The sequence below is a fragment of the Entelurus aequoreus genome, linkage group LG16 (assembly GCF_033978785.1).
Source record: "Entelurus aequoreus isolate RoL-2023_Sb linkage group LG16, RoL_Eaeq_v1.1, whole genome shotgun sequence".
NCBI lineage: Eukaryota > Metazoa > Chordata > Actinopteri > Syngnathiformes > Syngnathidae > Entelurus > Entelurus aequoreus.
The window spans coordinates 12,620,990-12,643,342 of record NC_084746.1 but is presented as its reverse complement, the minus strand read 5'-3'; the positions used below and the strand labels follow the sequence as shown (position 1 = coordinate 12,643,342).

Sequence of the window (22,353 nt, the reverse complement as noted above, 5' to 3'; positions counted from 1 at the left end):
GTAAAATAAAAAAAAATAAAAAAATAATTTATGGAACATCATTAGTAATTTTTCCTGATTAAGATTTATTTTAGAATTTTGATGACATGTTTTAAATAGGTTAAAATCCAATCTGCACTTTGTTAGAATATATAACAAATTGGACCAAGGTATATTTCTAACAAAGACAAATCATTATTTCTTCTGGATTTTCCAGAACAAAATTTTTAAAAGAAATTCAAAAGACTTTGAAATAAGATTTAAATTTGATTCTACAGATTTTGTAGATTTGTCAGAATAATTTTTTTTAAATTTTAATCATAATAAGTTTGAAGAAATATTTCACAAATATTCTTCGTCGAAAAAACAGAAGCTAAAATGAAGAATTAAATTAAAATGTATTTATTATTCTTTACAATAAAAAAAAAAAATACTTGAACATTGATTTAAATTGTCAGGAAAGAAGAGGAAGGAATTTAAAAGGTAAAAAGGTATATGTGTTTAAAAATCCTAAAATCATTTTTAAGGTTGTATTTTTTCTCTAAAATTGTCTTTCTGAAAGTTATAAGAAGCAAAGTAAAAAAAATAAATGAATTTATTTAAACAAGTGAAGACCGTCTTTCAAATATTTTCTTGGATTTTCAAATTCTGTTTGAGTTTTGTCTCTCTTAGAATTAAAAATGTCGAGCAAAGCGAGACCAGCTTGCTAGTTGTGGGGAGGCGGGGCCGGCGGACCGACGGCGCCCGCTCCAAGATGGCGGCGAGGAGGCGTGGACGAGCGAGCGGCAAGGCGGGGCGCGCTGGGAGCGACGCCGCAATCAGCATAAGGTGCGTGGAGCGCGCAGCTGTGGACAGTGCAATCACCCTCTCGGACCGTATAAAAGGGCGAGAGACGTGAACATCAAGGGAGGAGACGGAGAAAAACGGCGGACGGGAGGAAAAAGGCAGCTGCTGAAAAGCACGCAAAAGACTGATTGAAATAATAAAGAAGTCTAAACCGTCTCACGACAATGTCTTCCCTGGATGGTCCTGAGAACCCGCATGACAGTTAGGACTGTCACACTAGTAAATAAATACCATTTAAAAAATAGAGGCAGCTCACTGGTAAGTGCTGCTATTTTTAGAACAGGCCAGCGGGCGACTCATCTGGTCCTTACGGGCGACCTGGTGCCCGCGGGCACCGCGTTGGTGACTCCTGCGCTAGGTTATGCAGTTACGCTATCATATATTATTATTATTTTATTCTATTCTAACATATGAAAAAACAGTAAAAATGTAAGAAAAAAAGAGCAAAACAAAACTGAAATGTTCTAACTAATAATTGATAATAACATACTTAGTCATCAATGATACAAAGCTAACACAATATGTGTTTTTAGCATTTAAAAAAAACAAAACTTGTCAAAAGTATCAATATTTAGGTTAGAGAATGGATACCAGAGCATAAAGATGTGGTATCAGGAGCAGGTGTTACCTCCATGGGGTTTACAGTGATGGTGAGTGCAGACTTGTCCCAGTCCACCTCGGCCTCTTTTGCGTCCTCCTCTTCCTCCCTGGAGCCCTCCTGGTGAGTGGCGTGGATTCTGTACACGCCGATCACCACCATCACCACCAGGGCGGCGATACACACCACGATAACGACCGTGGCTGCTGGAGGGGCGGGTCCTGGGACACGAGGAACAAGTTGACATGCGCGCTAGGGGTGTGTGATTTAAATGCTTTGGGAAACGTGCAAGCGTACACTAAAAAGAGATATCCTCAAAGTTGTACAATCGTTAGAAGAGTGCTTCTCAAACTTTTGTCACCAAACAATTTTCTCTCCAAGTACCACCTTAATGACCAACTTGAAAATACAGTATTGTTTAGGGTTGTACTGATACCGACATTTTGGTACCGATACCAACATATGATACTTTTCTAAATAAAAGGGACCACAAAAAAATGGCTTTATTTTGACAAATAGGGTTGTACGGTGTACCGGTACTAGTATAGTATCGCGATACTAATAATCATATTCGGTACTATACCGCTTCTAAAAAGTACCCTTTTTTTTTTTTTAACGGGCATGACGGCGCGTCGTCACGTCATGACATTGCTGGTTTTACGAGCAGAGGAGCATGTTCGGCAGCGCGCGCACACAGAGTACTTACAAGCAGACACAGTGTGTAGACAGAAAAGGGAGAATGGACGCATTTTGGTATAAAAAGTCAAGATAAAGGTGAAGTTATAACACTGAAACACCCTCAGGAAGAGGTGCTTTAAGACATGGCTAGCTAGCTAGCAGCTAACATCCATCCGCAGTCGGCAGCGTTTTAGCTACGTCTAAATCACTAATCCTGGCCTCCATGGCGACAAATAAAGTACGTTTCTTACAATTAATATTATCACTGGAGGACGAGGAATAGCTAAACATGCTTCACTACACACCGTAGCTCACCGGCGTCACAATGTAAACAAACGCCATGGGTGGATCTACACCTGACATCCACTGTAATGATACCAGGTACAGCAGCTTATCCAGTCGATACTACTATGATTACATCGATATTTTTTAGCATCACAAAATCTTTTTTTCTTTAAAAAAAAAAAGTATATTATGTTTATAAAGTCAGTAAATATGTCCCTGGACACATGAGGACTTTGAATAGGACCAATGTATGATCCTGTAACTACTTGGTATCAGATCGATACCTAAATTTGTGGTATCATCCAAAACTAATGTAAAGTATCAAAGAAGAGAAGAATAAGTGATTATTACATTTTAGCAGAAGTGTAGATAGAACATGTTAAAAGAGAAAGTAAGCAGATATTAACAGTAAATGAACAAGTAGATTAATAATCCATTTACAGTTTGTTTTTTATAATGTAGACAACATAATAGGTGTATAAATGACACAAAATGTTACTGCATATGTCAGCAGACTAATTAGGAATCTTTGTTTGTTTACTTACTACTAAAAGACAAGTTGTCTAGTATGTTCATTATTTTATTTAAGGACTAAATTGCAATAATAAACATATGTTTCATGTATCCTAAGATTTTTTGTTCAAATAAAGCCGATAATGATATTTTTTTGGTCCCCTTTTACTTAGAAAAGTATCAAAATACATTTTGGTATCAGGACAACCCTATAACAATATCACTAATACTTGTTAATATACAAGTCACTAAATGTAAATGGAGTATTGTTAAAGCTTTTTGAATGCTTGTTTATTGGATTTTATGTGCGGAATAGTGACGCTTCCATTGACTTTGCTGTCAGCGGACTTTTATTTACGTTCATTTAATATTTAGAATGCATTATTTTATTAATCCATCCATTGCCATACCTCTCAATAATGATTGTGAACGATAGGCTAAATTCCCCCAAAAAGTGTACCGTAGTTCCCCTTAAAGGCCTACTGAAATGAATTTTTTTTATTTAAACGGGGATAGCAGATCCATTCTATGTGTCATACTTGATCATTTCGCGATATTGCCATATTTTTGCTGAAAGGATTTAGTAGAGAGCAACGACGATAAAGTTCGCAACTTTTGGTATCTGATTAAAAAAAGCCTTGCCCCTACCGGAAGTAGTGTGACGTCACCAGAGGAAAGACTTCTCACAATTTCCCATTGTTTACACCAGCAGCGAGAGAGATTCGGACCGAGAAAGCGACGATTACCCCATTAATTTGAGCGAGGATGAAAGATTTGTGGATGAGGAACGTTAGAGTGAATGACTAGAATGCAGTGCAAGACATCTTTTTTCGCTCTGACCGTAACTTAGGTACAAGCTGGCTCATTGGATTCCACACTCTCTCCTTTTTCTATTATGGATCACGGATTTGTATTTTAAACCACCTCGGATACTATATCCTCTTGAAAATGAGAGTCGAGAATGCGAAATGGACATTCACAGTGACTTTTATCTCCACGACAATACATCGGCAAAGCACTTTAGCTACGGAGCTAACGTGATAGCATCGTGCCTAACTGCAGATAGAAACAAAAGAAATAAACCCCTGACTGGAAGGATAGACAGAAGATCAACAATACTATTAAACCATGGACATGTAACTACACGGTTAATGCTTTCCAGCCTGGCAAAGCTTAACAATGCTGTTGCTAACGACGCCATTGAAGCTAACTTAGCAACGGGACCTCACAGAGCTATGCTAAAAACATTAGCTATCCACCTACGCCAGCAATGGCTGAAATCTGCTCATCAACACCCGTGCTCACCTGCGTTCCAGCGATCGACAAAGGACTTCACCCGATCATCCGTGCGGTCAGCGGCTAGCGTCGGATAGCGCGTCTGCTATCCAAGTCAAAGTCCTCCTGGTTGTGTTGCTGCAACCAGCCGCTAATACACAGATCCCACCTACAACTTTCTTTTTTGTAGTCTCCATTGTTCATTAAACAAATTGCAAAAGATTCACCAACACAGATGTCCAGAATACTGTGGAATTTTGCGATGAAAGAGCTTTTTGTATTGGATTCAATGTGTCCGAATACTTCCGTTTCAACCGTTGACGTCACGCGCATACGTCATCATACATAGACGTTTTCAACCGGAAGTTTAGCGGGAAATTTAAAATTGCACTTTATAAGTTAACCCGGCCGTATTGGCATGTGTTGCAATGTTAAGATTTCATCATTGATATATAAACTATCAGACTGCGTGGTCGGTAGTAGTGGCTTTCAGTAGGCCTTTAAACTTGGGAAAAAAAAGATCCTAAAGTGAAACTGTGGCCAATTGGAACAAGGAGGACTACATTGTGTCTCACAGTATGACAATAAACACGATGAGATACATTTATGTCAACTATCACATTTTGGCAGTTTATTAATGACATGACAAGAAAAGTAGTTTTTTTTAATGCGTAAGGCACAGTCTGTTGTGTGTGTGTGTGTGTGTGTGCGTGTGTCTTACCGGACATGTGGGCATTAAGAGCGTGTATCATGAGTGGGTGATGGACGGGTCTCAGGTACTGTGGCTGAGCAGCCATGTGATTGACATGTTCCACGGGCTTCAAGTGGTGAAGAACACTGACCTGAAGTAGAAGCACAACAACACTTGTTTGGAACTGTGTGTGTGTGTGTGTGTGTGTGTGTGTGTGTGTGTGTGTGTGTGTGTGTGTGTGTGTGTGTGTGTGTGTGTGTGTGTGTGTGTGGTCTTGTATTTCCAGCCTTCTTGAGACATGAAGAAGGAAAAGTATCTTCCATATGAGGAGGTGTGAACAAGGGATGACATAAATCATGGTCCCAATAACATTGCATCTAATAGAGAATGTCTCATTATCACCCCCTGCTGGTGACATCTATCAAAATGAGGGTGGTCCCAAAAAGGAGGGATTTTTCAAATTGACTGTGTGTCGCTTTTAAAAGTGCTCCCCCTCTGGTCAACATGTGAAATAACAAGTGGGTGTAAACATTTAAAGTGCTCCCTCTTTGGCCAAAATAATAAAAATACAAATATATATTTATATAGAGACATACTGTAATAACGAAGTAAATAATGAAGATTAAAAACCAATTACAAACAAAAAATTCAACGAAAAAAAATTAAATAACAGCAGTCTTTTTCTCACAATGTGTCGACTTTTTTCTTATAAAATTGGGAACAATTTCTCATATTCTTCCTGTTTCTGTAAAATTGCAATATTTTCTCGTAAAATTATTACACTTTTATGTAAAATAGTGTAATTTTTTGAGTAAAATTATGACTTTTGTCATAATTTTGCCAAGTGAAATTCAGATTATTATTACAATATTGCCAACATTTTAAAGTGTTCTTATAAAATTGTGACTTTTGTCGAGTAAAATTACGACTCTTTTCATAAAATGGCCAACATTTTAAGCTTTTCTTGTAAAATTAGGACTGTTATTGAGTAAAATTCCAATTTTTATCATAACATTGCACAAATGTTCAGTTTTTCTTGTAAAATTTTGACTTGCGTTGAGTAAAATTATGACTTTTCTTATAATACTGCCAAAATTCTAAGTTTTTCTTGTGAAATTCCAACTCATTTTTCACAACAAGCTTTTTTATATTTGCATAGTATGTATATATTATTAATGTTGTAAATACACATCTTTATATATCTAGAAAGGCTGGTCCTAAACAGGGAGGCATTTTTCTCAGGTCTCAAGAAGGTAACACATACAAGTGTGTGTGTGTGTGTGTGTGTGTGTGCGTGCGTGCGTGTGTACTTGTATTTCTACCCTTCTTGAGACATGAAGAAGGAAAAGTGTCTTCCATATGAGGAGGTAAAATTATGACTTTTATTATAATACTGCCAAAATGAAAAGTTTTTCTAGTGAAATTGTGACCTTTTTCCTGTGAAATTCCAACTCATTTTTCACAACAAGCTTTTTTATATTTGCATAGTATGTATACCGTAATTTCCGGACTATAAGCCGCTACTTTTTCCCCTCGTTCTGGTCCCTGCGGCTTATACAACGGTGCGGCTTATATACAGCCTGTTCTTCTCCGACACCGACGAAGAGGATTTCGGTGGTTTTAGTACGCAGGAGGAAGACGATGACACAATGATTAAAGACTGACTTTTCATATACCGGTAGGCTGGTTATTTTGATAACGTACATGCGAGCACTTTGTATTTCTTTGCACCGTTGTATTATTTGTACTCTGCATGAATGCTGTTCGCCATGTCAAAGATGTGAAAGTTTGATTGAATGATTGAAAGATTTATTTTTGATAAATGGGACGCTTTGCATTCCCAAACAGTCATCTCTGTCCCGACAATCCCCTCCGTGGTAGCAGGAAGCCCTATATACTAGGGTAATTACACATCAAAACCCTGCGGCTTATAGTCGGGTGCGGCTTATATATGGATCAATCTGTATTTTCGCCTAAATTTAGCTGGTGCGGCTTATAGTCAGGTGCGGCTTATAGTCCGGAAATTACGGTATATTATTAATGTTGTAAATACACATCTTTATATATCTAGAAAGGCTGGTCCTAAAGAGGGAGGCATTTTTCTCAGGTCTCAAGAAGGTAACAAATACCAAAGTGTGTGTGTGTGTGTGTGTTTTCTTGTATTTCTACCCTTCTTGAGACATGAAGAAGGAAAAGTATCTTCCATATGAGGAGGTGTGAACAAGTGATGACATAAATCATGGTCCCAATAACATTGCATCTAATAGACAATGTCTCATTAGCACCCCTGCTGGTGACATCTATCAAAATGAGGGTGGTCCCAAAAAGGAGGGATTTTTCAAATTGACTGTGTGTCGCATTTAAAAGTGCTCCCCCCTCTGGTCAACATATGAAATAACATGTGTGTGTCAGAACTTGAAATACGCCCCTCTTTGGTCAAAATTCATAAAATAAAATAAATATGTATACAGAGACATACTGTAATAACTTGAAGTAAAAAATGAAGATTAAAAAAAAAAAAAAAAAAAAAATTAAAATTAAATAACAGCAGTCTTTTTCTCACAATGTGTCGACTTTTTTCTTATAAAATTGAGAACAATTTCTCATATTCTTTCTGTTTCTGTATTATTGCAATATTTTCTCGTAAAATTATTACTTTTTTATGTAAAATACTGTAATTTTTTGAGTAAAATTATGACTTTTGTCATAATTTTGCCAAGTAAAATTCAGATTATTATTACAATATTGCCAACATTTTAAAGTGTTCTTTTAAAATTGTGACTTTTGTCGAGTAAAATTACGACTGTTTTCATAAAATGGCCAACATTTTAAGCTTTTCTTGTAAAATTAGGACTGTTATTGAGTAAAATTCCAATTTTTATCATAATATTGCACAAATGTTCAGTTTTTCTTGTAAAATTTTGACTTGCGTTGAGTAAAATTATGACTTTTCTTATAATACTGCCAAAATTCTAAGTTTTTCTTGTGAAATTCCAACTCATTTTTCACAACAAGCTTTTTTATATTTGCATAGTATGTATATATTATTAATGTTGTAAATACACATCTTTATATATCTAGAAAGGCTGGTCTAAAGAGGAGGGATTTTTCGGAGGTCTCAAGAAGGTAACAAATACAAAACTGTGTGTGTGTGTGTGTGTGTTCTTGTATTTCCGGCCTTCTTGAGACATGCAGAAGGAAAAGTATCTTCCATATGAGGAGGTGTGAACAAGTGATGACATAAATCATGGTCCCAATAACATGGCATCTAATAGAGAATGTCTCGTTAGCACCCCCTGCTGGTGACATCTATCAAAATGAGGGTGGTCCCAAAAAGGAGGGATTTTTCAAATTGACTGTGTGTCGCTTTTAAAAGTGCTCCCCCTCTGGTCAACATATGAAATAACAAGTGGGTGTAAACATTTAAAGTGCTCCCTCTTTGGCCAAAATAATAAAAATACAAATATATATTTATATAGAGACGTACTGTAATAACGAAGTAAATAACCTCTATGCCCCCACCCGGTCCCTCAGGTCAGCTGATCAGCTGATCCTGGAGGTACCCAAATCCAAGCGTAAGCTCAGGGGGGACAGAGCCTTCTCTGTTGCGGGCCCAAAACTCTGGAATGATCTTCCACTTCATGTGAGACAGGCCCCTTCTTTGGCTATTTTTAAGACCCTTCTTAAAACCCATTTTTATTCACTGGCTTTTAACCCAGCATGAGACTTTAAACTGTTTTTAACTTTTAACTTTTTTAACTGCTTTTTATCTAACAAAATTGTTCTTAGGGTAATTTTGTATTTGCTTTTTTAATGTGTATTTTACTTCTGTTTTAAATTTTATTTTTTAGTCTGTCCTTTGCCTTTATTTCTTTGTGGTGTACAGCCCTTTGTTTTTCAACTGTGGTTGTTTTTAAAGGGCTTTATAAATAAAGTTGGTATGGTATGGTATGGTATGAAGATTAAAAACCAACTACAAACAAAAAATTCAACAAAAAAAAATTAAATAACAGCAGTCTTTTTCTCATAATGTGTCGACTTTTTTCTTATAAAATTGGGAACAATTTCTCATATTCTTCCTGTTTCTGTAAAATTGCAATATTTTCTCGTAAAATGATTACACTTTTATGTAAAATAGTGTAATTTTTTGAGTAAAATTATGACTTTTGTCATAATTTTGCCAAGTGAAATTCCAATATTGCCAACATTTTAATGTGTTCTTATAAAATTGTGACTTTTGTCAAGTAAAATTACGACTGTTTTCATAAAATGGCCAACATTTTAAGCTTTTCTTGTAAAATTAGGACTGTTATTGAGTAAAATTCCAATTTGTATCATAATATTGCACAAAAGTTCAGTTTTTCTTGTAAAATGTTGACTTGCGTTGAGTAAAATTATGACTTTTAATATAATACTGCAAAAATTGTAAGTTTTTCTTGTGAAATTGTGACCTTTTTCTTGTGAAATTCCAACTCATTTTTCACAACAAGCTTTTTTATATTTGCATAGTATTTATATATTATTAATGTTGTAAATACACATCTTTATACATCTAGAAAGGGTGGTCCTAAAGAGGGAGGCATTTTTCGGAGGTCTCAAGAAGGTAACAAATACAAAAGTGTGTGTGTGTGTGTGTGTGTGTGTGTGTGTGTGTGTGTGTGTGTGTGTGTGTGTGTGTGTGTGTGTGTGTGTGTGTGTGTGTGTAAAAGTGAGACAACAGAAAATGAGCCACTAGAGCATCAGCAGGATATAAAGCCATTTGGGAGCTAAATGAAAGGATGAGGGCTACAAAAAGGTTGAGTTGTGCTGAAAAAACAGGAAGAGGAACCTCCAGGATGAACTCGTTGCTGGTGTAACGACCGTTGAGTTCAGAGCAGGTGAGTCTGAACCGTCTTTCAGTCAAGGTGGCAGGTCGCCAGTTCCTGTAGCGCACCTGACGCAGTGCCTGCTCGTAGTGGGCCATGGAGTCCACACCTAAAACACACATACACACAAGTGGGGATTTTAAACCCATCTGACTGTGAGGCTAACATGCTAACCACTCTTTTCACCGTGCGGCTTGCATCTATATTTAAAACAACATCCAATATATACTGGTAAACAATAATACACATATCAAAGACTTACAAAAATACATAAAAGTAGACGAAACTTGTGAGAAAATGTTTCGGGGTATTGCTTGGATTCACATGACGTCACATCCACCTCATTAGATATGAGCGGTGGTCAAGCCAGCGTCTGTTTCTCATTGGGTACTCGGCGCCATTTTCAAAACGCGAAAAGGAAGAAGGTTTCTTCAGAGTTCCCGGAGAGGAAATCAAGAAGGGCGGAAGAGTGCAAGATTTTACGAAAGACGACGAGATGTTTACGTCATGGAGTGGTCTGCTGCTTCCTCGCTTCCCTGCTCCTTTAGTGTACAAACCCCGTTTCCATATGAGTTGGGAAGTTGTGTTAGATGTAAATATAAACGGAATACAATGATTTGCAAATCCTTTTCAACCCATATTCAATTGAATATGCTACAAAGACAACATATTTGATGTTCAAACTCATAAACTTTATTTTTTTTTTGCAAATAATCATTAACTTAGAATTTCATGGCTGCAACACGTGCCAAAGTAGTTGGGAAAGGGTATGTTCACCACTGTGTTACATGGCCTTTCCTTTTAACAACACTCAGTAAAGGTTTGGGATCTGAGGAGACACATTTTTGAAGCTTCTCAGGTGGAATTCTTTCCCATTCTTGCTTGATGTACAGCTTAAGTTGTTCAACAGTCCGGGGGTCTCCGTTGTGGTATTTTAGGCTTCATAATGCGCCACACATTTTCAATGGGAGACAGGTCTGGACTACAGGCAGGCCAGTCTAGTACCCGCACTCTTTTACTATGAAGCCACGTTGATGTAACACGTGGCTTGGCATTGTCTTGCTGAAATAAGCAGGGGCGTCCATGGTAACGTTGCTTGGATGGCAACATATGTTGCTCCAAAACCTGTATGTACCATTCAGCATTAATGGTGCCTTCACAGATGTTTAAGTTACCCATGTCTTGGGCACTAATACACCCCCATACCATCACAGATGCTGGCTTTTACACTTTGCGCCTCTAACAATCCGGATGGTTCTTTTCCTCTTTGGTCCGGAGGACACGACGTCCACAGTTTCCAAAAACAATTTGAAATGTGGACTCGTCAGACCACAGAACACTTTTCCACTTTGTCTCAGTCCATCTTAGATGAGCTCAGGCCCAGCGAAGCCGACTGCGTTTCTGGGTGTTGTTGATAAACGGTTTTCGCCTTGCATAGGAGAGTTTTAACTTGCACTTACAGATGTAGCGACCAACTGTAGTTACTGACAGTGGGTTTCTGAAGTGTTCCTGAGCCCGTGTGGTGATATCCTTTACACACTGATGTCGCTTGTTGATGCAGTACAGCCTGAGGGATGGAAGGTCACGGGCTTAGCTGCTTACGTGCAGTGATTTCTCCAGATTCTCTGAACCCTTTGATGATATTACGGAGCGTAGATGGTGAAATCCCTAAATTCCTTGCAATAGCTGCTTGAGAAAGGTTTTTCTTAAACTGTTCAACAATTTGCTCACGCATTTGTTGACAAAGTGGTGACCCTCGCCCCATCCTTGTTTGTGAATGACTGAGCATTTCATGGAATCTACTTTTATACCCAATCATGGCACCCACCTGTTCCCAATTTAATTCTAATTATTTTGACTTGACCTCCTCCAGGTACTGCAGTCCTGTATAATGACACTCGCTTGTAATAAAGCAACTTTTGGTTCAGTAAAGCGTCTCCGACGTCTCTTTTGATCCAGCCGCATTGCCGTGTCCAGATGAGGATGACAAGACCAGAAATACACTTCACTAGCTACCAAGAACGAGACGATTTTTAAATGTTAGGAAGCCAAAACAACAAAAATATTTTGTCTTCTTGTCTCTAATAACGATTGTGACTGATAGGCAAACTTCCAAAATAAAGTGCAGTTCCCCTTTAAGCGTGGCGTGTATGCAGGTAACAATGCATACCATATATTGATATTCCAGAGGTGGAGTTGGTGGCGTCGAGGTGTTTTCCCAGCAAGGCGCCGTGATGGATGAGTAGGCTCTCTCTTTCTGGGTCCAGTTCGTCCCCGATCACCAGGATATCGCAGTAGTCCAAGTTGTGCATCACCTCTGTCACACCTGGCCTGCGAGCTGCATGACAGAATAATGGTGGGGAAATCAAGAGTGTTGCGGGGCAGACACTTCCTGCACGTTGCAAGGTCTCACATCCAGCGAAGCCGTCGCCCTTCATTACTGTACTGGTGAGGTGGAGCTCCTTGAAAGGCGCCACGCCCACTGGGCTCCGAAGGTCAGCGGCAGGCCTGACGAGTCGATTGGATCCTGTGATGGTGATTCTCGGTTCGCTTGGCGGCTGGACCACGACGACCGCCTTGACGTCCGGGATGGAGAGACACGCGTCCTCGCCAAAACACCTGACACACACACACAGATTGGTATTTTATTGATTTATGTGTTTATTTGACAGGGACAGTACAATGAAACATTGCTACCCACAGGTAACCGATGTCAAAGTACATAAGACTTCTAGCCACAGGCTAATTTGCCACCCTCGTCCCTGGTTAGGCTTTTAGAAAAAAGTTGAGAAAAGTACAAACCACATACAAAAGGATTAAAGGCCTACTGAAATGATTTTTTTTATTTAAACGGGGATAGCAGATCCATTCTATGTGTCATACTTGATCATTTCGCGATATTGCCATATTTTTGCTGAAAGGATTTAGTAGAGAACAACGACAATAAAGTTCGCAACTCAGTCTCCCTTACTGCGGTCTGAGTGTCCCTTACTGGGGTCTCAATGTCCCTTACTGCGGTCTCAGTGTCCCTTACTGGGGTCTCAGTGTCCCTTACTGGGGTCTCAATGTCCCTTACTGCGGTCTGAGTGTCCCTTACTGGGGTCTCAATGTCCCTTACTGCGGTCTGAGTGTCCCTTACTGGGGTCTCAATGTCCCTTACTGCGGTCTCAGTCTCCCTTACTGGGGTCTCAATGTCCCTTACTGCGGTCTCAGTCTCCCTTACTGGGGTCTCAATGTCCCTTACTGCGGTCTCAGTCTCCCTTACTGGGGTCTCAATGTCCCTTACTGGGGTCTGAGTGTTCATTACTGGGGTCTCAATGTCCCTTACTGCGGTCTCAGTCTCCCTTACTGGGGTCTCAATGTCCCTTACTGGGGTCTGAGTGTCCTTTACTGGGGTCTGAGTGTCCCTTACTGGGGTCTCAGTGTCCCTTACTGCGGTCTCAATGTCCCTTACTGCGGTCTCAGTCTCCGTTACTGGGGTCTCAGTGTCCCTTACTGCGGTCTCAATGTCCCTTACTGCGGTCTCAGTCTCCGTTACTGGGGTCTCAATGTCCCTTACTGCGGTCTCAGTCTCCCTTACTGGGGTCTCAATGTCCCTTACTGCGGTCTCAGTCTCCCTTACTGGGGTCTCAATTTCCCTTACTGGGGTCTCAGTGTCCCTTACTGCGGTCTGAGTGTCCCTTACTGGGGTCTCAGTGTCCCTTACTGCGGTCTCAATGTCCCTTACTGCGGTCTCAGTCTCCCTTACTGGGGTCTCAATGTCCCTTACTGCGGTCTCAGTCTCCCTTACTGGGGTCTCAATGTCCCTTACTGGGGTCTCAGTGTCCCTTACTGGGGTCTGAGTGTCCCTTACTGGGGTCTCAGTGTCCCTTACTGGGGTCTGAGTGTCCCTTACTGGGGTCTCAGTGTCCCTTACTGCGGTCTGAGTGTCCCTTACTGGGGTCTCAATGTCCCTTACTGCGGTCTCAGTCTCCCTTACTGGGGTCTCAATGTCCCTTACTGCGGTCTCAGTCTCCCTTACTGGGGTCTCAATGTCCCTTACTGCGGTCTCAGTCTCCCTTACTGGGGTCTCAATGTCCCTTACTGCGGTCTGAGTGTCCATTACTGGGGTCTCAATGTCCCTTACTGCGGTCTCAGTGTCCCTTACTGGGGTCTCAATCTCCCTTACTGGCAGGGGTCTCAAACTTGCGGCCCGCGAGACGTTATTGTGCGGCCCCCACCTTAATATGACAGTTTAATATTGGTGCGGCCCGCGAGTTTTAAATGAATGCCGCTTGACAGCGTTGTGTGCGGAGCTGAAGGAATCTACCAATCACGGTGTGGTATAAGGCTCGAGGGCGTGCCGTGCCGTGATGGCACTGCTTTAAGTGTCCTCTAGAAACTGTCACCGCATCATCTTTTCCTCCATGCTAACAGCGTGCGGGCCCAGACACATGTTGTATGAGGCTTCTGCAGACACACGCAAGTTATTGCAAGACATACTCGAGGAACAGCCATACATGTCACACTGAGGGTGGTCATATTTTATTTAATTTATTTTTTAACACTGTTAAAAATATGCGCCACACTGTGAACCCACACCAAACAGGAATGACAAACACATTTCGGGAGAACATCCGCACCTAAACACAACATAAACACAACAGAACAAATACCCAGAATCCTTTGCAGCCCCAACTTTTACGGGCTACAAAAATACCCCCACTATCCCTAACCCCGCCTCCTCCCAACTCCGCCCACCTCAACCCCCCCACACACACACCTCAACCTCCTCCCCCCCATCTCCCAAATTCGGAGGTCTCAAGGTCGGCAAGTATGCATTGACGTCACTTGCGTGATCCAAGCAGAGAAACTTTTTGCCGCTTTTCCACGACATCCGCACACGCTCTTCCTCCCTCCCTCCCTGCCTCCCTTGCTCGCCCGCCTGCTCGCTCCCGCCCCCGTTGTAAACAGTCCGGGCGGGGAAGATAAGCAGTCGCGGTAGCTTCCAAAGAACTCCGCCGAAGGAGCGAGTGACAATACAAAAGTGTGGTGCACTGGACCCCAGCGCTGATGCTCTGACAGAGAGTCGCTGGGCGAATCAGACGTGTAACACGTTAGTGGTGATGTTAGCCCGTTTGGGGCTAATTGTGCTACTGTAACTGTAAACTCCACGGCAAGCCGCCCACCCCCCCCTCCAAAAAATAAGTAAAATAATACATATAAAGCAAAATGTAAACACTTATGGCTGTCCATATGATCTTATTGTTCTGTCTGTATATATTTTTTCAATTGGAATATATTTTTACAATCTTTTATCTCATTGTAAAGATAATTCCATAGTTTAACCCCCACCACTGATATACACATTTGTTTTGAAGTTGTCCTTGAATACTGATGTTGGAAATGACCTTTTCTTCTATGCTCTTCATTCTCAGAAGTGATGACAAACATTTTTTGTAAATTTGCTGGTAATGTTTTACTTTTAGCCTTAAACATGACACATCATGTCTGTAACTTTACTAGCTTCTGTAATTTCAATAAACCCGAATTAATAAATAATATGTTAGTGTGTTCTAAGTAATCTACTTTATGAATAATCCTTATAGCTCTTTTCTGTAGTTGATACAGAGTCAAGTTGCGGTGCACAAGCAATACAATTTGAAACGTCATTATACAACTAGACATGCTGAGGAGTATGCAAAATACCAGGGAGATGAGAGAGTGAACCGGGTTGCAAATTTTAAAACCAGTCTACTGAGGCAACAAGATTTTGTCAAGAAAGCAAGCGAAAAGAGCGATGCAGCAGTCAAAGCTAGCTACATGGTGAGTGAGATGGTTGCTAGGGCGGGAAAGCCATTCAAAGAAGGTGAATTCATTAAAAAGTGCATGTTAGATTTTTTTAAGAAATCTTTTCTTGCGGCCCAGCCTCACCCAGTTTCTGCATCCAGTGGCCCCCAGGTAAATTGAGTTTGAGACCCCTGATGTAGATGATCTATAACTGCCGTACAGATTTACTTTACAAAAGCGGAGTGTTGGATACTTCTGTTGTTGTCTTATTTGTATTTGACTTTATTAAATGTTTGTGTAGAATTGTATTAAACCATGGAGGAACGTAGTTAAACATAGAACTGGCATCTAATGATTTTTTAAAAAAAGTATAGAATTTGAATCGAGAATAGTTTTGAATAGAGAATCGAATCGTTACCCCCAAGAATCGAATCGAATCGTGTGGCGCACAAAGATTTGCAGTCAGTCCGATTTGCGGTCAGTACTGTACGTCAAACACACATAAGGGCTGCTCGAAAGCCACTATGGTGCACTCCCAAACGATCAGAAATCCTTAACGTTAACAACTATATTGCTACAATAACAAACATTTAAAAAAGTAAAATCCTCCCAAACGATCAGAAATCCTTAACGTTAACGACCATATTGCTACAATAATAAACATTTTAAAAAGTAAAATCCTCTCAAACGATCAGAAATCCTTAACATTAACAACCATTATGCTACAATAATAAACATTTAAAAAAGTTAAATCCTCCCAAGCGATCAAAAATCCTTAACGTTAACAACCATATTGCTACAATAATAAACATGTAAAAAAGTAAAATCCTCCCAAACGATCAGAAATCCTTAACATTAACAACCATTATGCAACAATAATAAACATTTAAAAAGTGAAATCCTCCCAAACGATCATAAATCCTTAACGTTAACAACCATATTGCTGCAATAATTAACATGTAAAAAAGTAAAATCCTCCCAAACGATCATAAATCCTTAACATTATCCACCATTATGCTACAATAAACATTTAAAAAGGTAAAATCCTACCAAACGATCAGAAATCCTTAATATTAACAACCATTATTCTACAATAATAAACATTTAAAAAAGTAAAATCCTCCCAAACGATCATAAATCCTTAACGTTAACAACCATATTGCTACAATAACAAACATTTAAAAAGTAAAATCCTCCCAAACGATCAGAAATCCTTAACATTAACAACCATTATGCAACAATAATAAACATTTAAAAAGTGAAATCCTCCCAAACGATCATAAATCCTTAACGTTAACAACCATATTGCTGCAATAATTAACATGTAAAAAAGTAAAATCCTCCCAAACGATCATAAATCCTTAACATTATCCACCATTATGCTACAATAAACATTTAAAAAGGTAAAATCCTACCAAACGATCAGAAATCCTTAACATTAACAACCATTATGCTACAATAATAAACATTTAAAAAAGCAAAATCCTCCCAAACGATCATAAATCCTTAACGTTAACAACCATATTGCTACAATAACAAACATTTAAAAAGTAAAATCCTCCCAAACAATCAGAAATCCTTAACATTAACAACCATTATGCTACAATAATAAACATTTAAAAAGTAAAATCCTCCCAAACAATCAGAAATCCTTAACGTTAACAACCATATTGTTACAATAACAAACATTTAAAAAGTAAAATCCTCCCAAACAATCAGAAATCCTTAACATTAACAACCATTATGCTACAATAATAAACATTTAAAAAAGTAAAATCCTCCCAAACGATCAGAAATCCGTAACATTAACAACCATATTGCTACAATAATAAACTTTTAAAAAGGTAAAATCCTCCCACATTGACAAGGAGCTGAATAAAAGGACCAGACAGGCTTTCATTTACAATCAGCCTGACCTAAGGCTTGCTAATAACCTTTGTGACTAACACATGCTTTCATACCATTAAGTTGGAAACAATTATTAAGTACCATTTAAATCAGGATGACTAATTCTGTGTTGATGTTTGAGTAGAAATGTTGGGTGTCGAGGTGAAAAAAGTTAAGAACCCTGACCTAATACACTGACCCACAAAGCTATAAAAGAGAGATACAAAAAAAGCATAGTGGAACTTGTTGCTCTGTGTTTGCAAGCTTTAGCCATTTGGCCTCTCCCCATGTGGTCAGATGGTTTACAGCAGACCTGGGCATTCTGCGGCCCGTGGGTACGTCCCGGTCCGGCCCGCGTGAGGCCAATCATAAATTACGAAATAAATTTTAAAAAGTATCTATCTCGAGTGTGCAATACATCGGTGCTGCTTTTGTTTTGAAAAGCGTTATTTGTATGACTTCCGTGTGGGCGTATGCTCGTGCGCGCAGCGGCAATCACAAATGACAAAATAAATAAAAAAAAACATCTATGTCGTGCGTGCAATACAACTGTGCTGCTTTTATTTTGAAAAGTGTTATTTATGGGCGGTCCGCCCGGTTATCCCCGAGACGCTAAAAAAAGAAAAGGTGATGACGAATGGCGTGTTTTCAACAAGACATGGACTGCCAAGTAAAGGTAAAGCCGTGTGCTTAATTTGTGGTACACATGTTGCTGTGTTTAAAGAATATAGTGTAACCACCTGCTGAAGTTGATGTTGTCTTCTTGAGTTGCGTAAATGAGGAGTGAGGATATGTGCGTGTGGAAGGAACGAGATAAGTTGAGCTGTGTTAGTATAGCTTGCTCAATAAAAGTTTAAAAAGAGCGTCAGACTTGGTGTGCACTTCTTCTGGACGCTACAATTGGTGGCAGAAGTAAAACTTTGCGCATACTGCACCGCTTAATTGTGTGCGCAGCCTGCTACGTCATCGAGAGGTACGTGCCACGTGAGGAGCTCGCCGCAGAGAGAGAGAGAGAGAGAGAGAAAGGAAGGAGAGAGGCAGTGTCTACAGGTGCAGCTAACGCTGCTTGCCATGGGGGAATTCCGCCCTCAATGAAGACTCCCAGGTTTGATGGCAAGGCAAACTGGGAGGCATTTCATCCCACTTCTGACATCAATTGTAGAGTCCAGAAGAAGTGCACACCAAGTCTGACGCTCTTTTTAAACTTTTATTGAGCAAGCTATACTAACACAGCTCAACTTATCTCGTTCTTTCCACACGCACATCTATCCTCACTCCTCATTTCCGCAACAGCAACGCTTCCTCCTTCGCCAATCACCTTACAGGCGTGCTACGTTCACAACAAAGAGGATGCAGGATAAAGTGACAGAAATTGAAATTTTTGCATGGTATTATACATCAGGAAGTGTTGTGTAAGAAAGTGTTAAAAATAAAACCATCAAAAGCCATCTGCTTTTGTATAAATATAAGTTAGGTTAAATGAAAATATTATTTTTTATCTTACGGTATATAAAAAATAATTTAAGCAAACTTTTATTGAAATATTGTCGGTGTGGCCCTCTAGCAGTGCTCGGGTTGCTCATGCGGCCCCCGGTAAAAATTAATTGCCCACCCCTGGTTTACAGTCACCAGGTCCCTTGAGACCATGTGGTCAGATGGTTAACAGTCACCAGGTCCCTTGAGACCATGTGGTCAGATGGTTAACAGTCACCAGGTCCCTCAAGGGACCGTGTGGTCAGATGGTTCACAGTCACCAGGTCCCTCAAGGGACCGTGTGGTCAGATGGTTCACAGTCACCACGTCCCTCAATGGACCGTATGGTCAGATGGTTCACAGTCACCAGGTCCCTTGTGGTCAGATGGTTCACAGTCACCAGGTCCCTTGACTGTGTGGTCAGATGGTTCACAGTCACCAGGTCCCTTGTGGTCAGATGAGTCACAGTCACCAGGTCCCTCAAAGGACCGTGTGGTCGGATGGTTCACAGTCACCAGGTCCCTTGTGGTCAGATGGTTCACAGTCACCAGGTATGGTCAGATGGTTCACAGTCACCAGGTCCCTCAAGGGCATACTTGCCAACCCTCCCGTTTTTAGCGGGAGAATCCCGGTATTCAGCGCCTCTCCCGACAACCTCCCGGCAGAGATTTTCTCCCGACAAACTCCCGGTATTCAGCCGGAGCTGGAGGCCACGCCCCCTCCAGCTCAATGCGGACCTGAGATTGAGTGGGGACAGCCTGTTCTCACGTCCGCTTTGCCACAATATAAACAGCTTGCCTAACAAATTCAAACGAATGGAAACAAGAATTTCAGTTCATCCAGGACAGTTCGAAGGGGAAGGTGTATGTTGCCTGTAAATATGTAGAACAGACTTCTCCATTGAACACGGTGGCCGAAATTATATACTCATCATGAACGGAGAAGTTAAACAGGACAATACTGCCATCTAATGGATAGCCACCGGAACACTGAAATTCAATTATTTATTTTATGTAAATAAAATAAATAAATAAATAAATATATATATATATATATATATATATATATATATATATATATATATATATATATATATATATATATATATATATATATAGCTAGAATTCACTGAAAGTCAAGTATTTCATACATATATATATATATATGAAATATATATGAAATACTCAAGTTGGTGAATTCTAGCTGTAAATAACCCCCCCCCCCTACCGTCCACCTCCCTCTATTGGAGGTCTCAAGGTTGGCAAGTATGCTCAAGGGACCGTGTGGTCATATGGTTCACAGTCACCAGGTGTGGTCAGATGGTTCACAGTCACCAGGTCCCGTGTGGTCAGATGGTTCACAGTCACCAGGTCCCTTTTAGTCAGATGGTTCACAGTCACCAAGTCCCTCAAGGGACTGTGTGGTCAGATGGTTCACAGTCACCAAGTCCCTCAAGGGACCGTGTGGTCAGATGGTTCACAGTCACCAGGTCCCTCAAGGGACCGTGTGGTCAGATGGTTCACAGTCACCAGGTCCCTTGTGGTCAGATGGTTCACAGTCACCAGGTCCCTTGTGGTCAGATGGTTCACAGTCACCAGGTCCCTCAAGGGACCGTGTCTGTTGCAAATAAGAGCTTCAGTCCACTTTACAAATGTGCCAGCACAGAACCATTCAGTCAGTTTAAGGACTTGTGAGAGGGAGACAGTTTATGCACCTCTCAGAGGGGTTGGGCTTACGAGAACACGTTGCGCACCGCCACATCCGACCACACTTATCGGAGGCCTGGAGACACGTTATTACCACTAAGTGAACGTAAACAGACAGGCTTGAGCTGAGCACCTCTCCTTCGTCTGCACGCCAAATAAAGTGCATGGAACAGAAATAACAGCAGAATGGAAATAGCCCGGCTCCATATTATGCAGCATTGACTATTTAATGATGTTTCTTCAGCATTGTCCCTCGGGCATGCATTTTAGCACCAAACGTGAGAAAAATCTATCATCTCCTTCCGTTGTTGGCTTCATTTTAGGGAGAAAAAGCAGACAAACGATCGGTTCTGAGGTTCCGTGACAACATGAAGGAAACACCTTGACCCACCCTGTGTGTACACCCCCCCTTCACACAGCACAGTGAATGAGCAGGCTTCACTACACATCCCAAAATAAATCCTGGAGCTCTCATGCCAACTGTCAGACGCGGAAGCTGCTAACGTTGAACAATTATATCAATTATATTCCCTGCACTATTGTGGGACCTCTGAGACATGTTGAAAATGGTGAAAAACACTACAATATGGGCTCACTAGCAGAGTGAGAAGGACTTACAGTACGGTGGTGGCGATGTGCAGCCGTCGAAGGCCTGGCGTGGGGAACTGGCGAGAGTTTATGTAGGACACTTTAGTCATGGCCGTGTTGATACTGCCTTGGTCCTCCCCTTCCACCACCAGCACCGACTGTGCGGGGTTAAAATGGAACTAGAAAGACAAAATCATCCGTAAATATTGAGCCGAAAGACTGCAATTATTATTGTGGTAGCAAACCGAAAGCACATTGTGCAGGTTCTGCAATTGGCAGCGTGCATTATGACGAGAATGAGGAAGTAGGCGGCAACAAATTGCAAGTCTAAATCAATAATAAATTCCATAACATGCACAAGATGCGGTCTAAGACAACACGGAACAGTTCTGATTCTCAGGCAGGAGGGAGGAGCCAAATTCAGGCTAAAATGAGAAAAACACAAAATAAACACAGCTAACGACCTGAAACGCCACCTTTTAGATTACATCGTTTTTATGTGTTAGTGGCGTACTGATATCAGACTAATACTGACTCCGAACGGTGAAAGGTAACAAAACCACGACCGCAATCCAAATTGTTATGAAACATGTATTTTGATGCATGCCAAGGTGTCATAGAAGTTAGTTTTACTGACACAATCATGCTAAAAAACTACCCAACACACGTACGATGATACAATGATGCAGATTTGTAAAGTCTTAAATCTAAGACTAGATCTGAGCAACCTAAGTCTCAGACTAGATCTGACCAATCTTAGTCTCAGACTAGATCTGACCAATCTAAGTCTAAGACTAGATCTGACCAATCTAAGTCTCAGACTAGGTCTGACCAATCTAAGTCTCAGACTAGGTCTGACCAACCTAAGTCTAAGACTAGATCTGACCAATCTAAGGCTCAGATTAGAGTTGACCAATCTAAGTCTAAGACTAATTCTGACCAATCTAAGGCTAAGACTAGACCTGACCAATCTAAGTCTAAGACTAGATCTGACCAATCTAAGTCTCAGACTAGATCTGACCAATCTAAGGCTAAGACTAAATCTGACCAATCTAAGGCTAAGACTAGATCTGACCAGGCTAAGTCTAAGACTAAATCTGACCAATCTAAGGCTCAGATTAGAGTTGACCAATCTAAGTCTAAGACTAATTCTGATCAATCTAAGGCTAAGACTAGATCTGACCAATCTAAGGCTAAGAC

General features: G+C 40.5%; 1 protein-coding gene across 3 annotated transcripts in view; it reads right to left on the bottom strand.

The window, feature by feature from the left end:
- The window catches only part of clstn2a (calsyntenin 2a), a 636,349-nt gene that overhangs the window by 5,734 nt on the left and 608,262 nt on the right, over window positions 1–22,353 (bottom strand). For 2 of the 3 annotated variants that reach the window (XM_062022193.1, XM_062022194.1), the window contains 5 exons: window positions 21,184–21,332; window positions 11,901–12,349; window positions 9,694–9,839; window positions 4,896–5,016; window positions 1,454–1,644 (listed from right to left, as the gene is read on the bottom strand). In XM_062022193.1, coding sequence (XP_061878177.1) covers window positions 1,454–1,644; window positions 4,896–5,016; window positions 9,694–9,839; window positions 11,901–12,349; window positions 21,184–21,332 — 1,056 coding nt within the window. The remainder of the gene's footprint in view (window positions 1–1,453; window positions 1,645–4,895; window positions 5,017–9,693; window positions 9,840–11,900; window positions 12,350–21,183; window positions 21,333–22,353) is intronic. The other variant, XM_062022195.1, reaches the window with a different exon arrangement.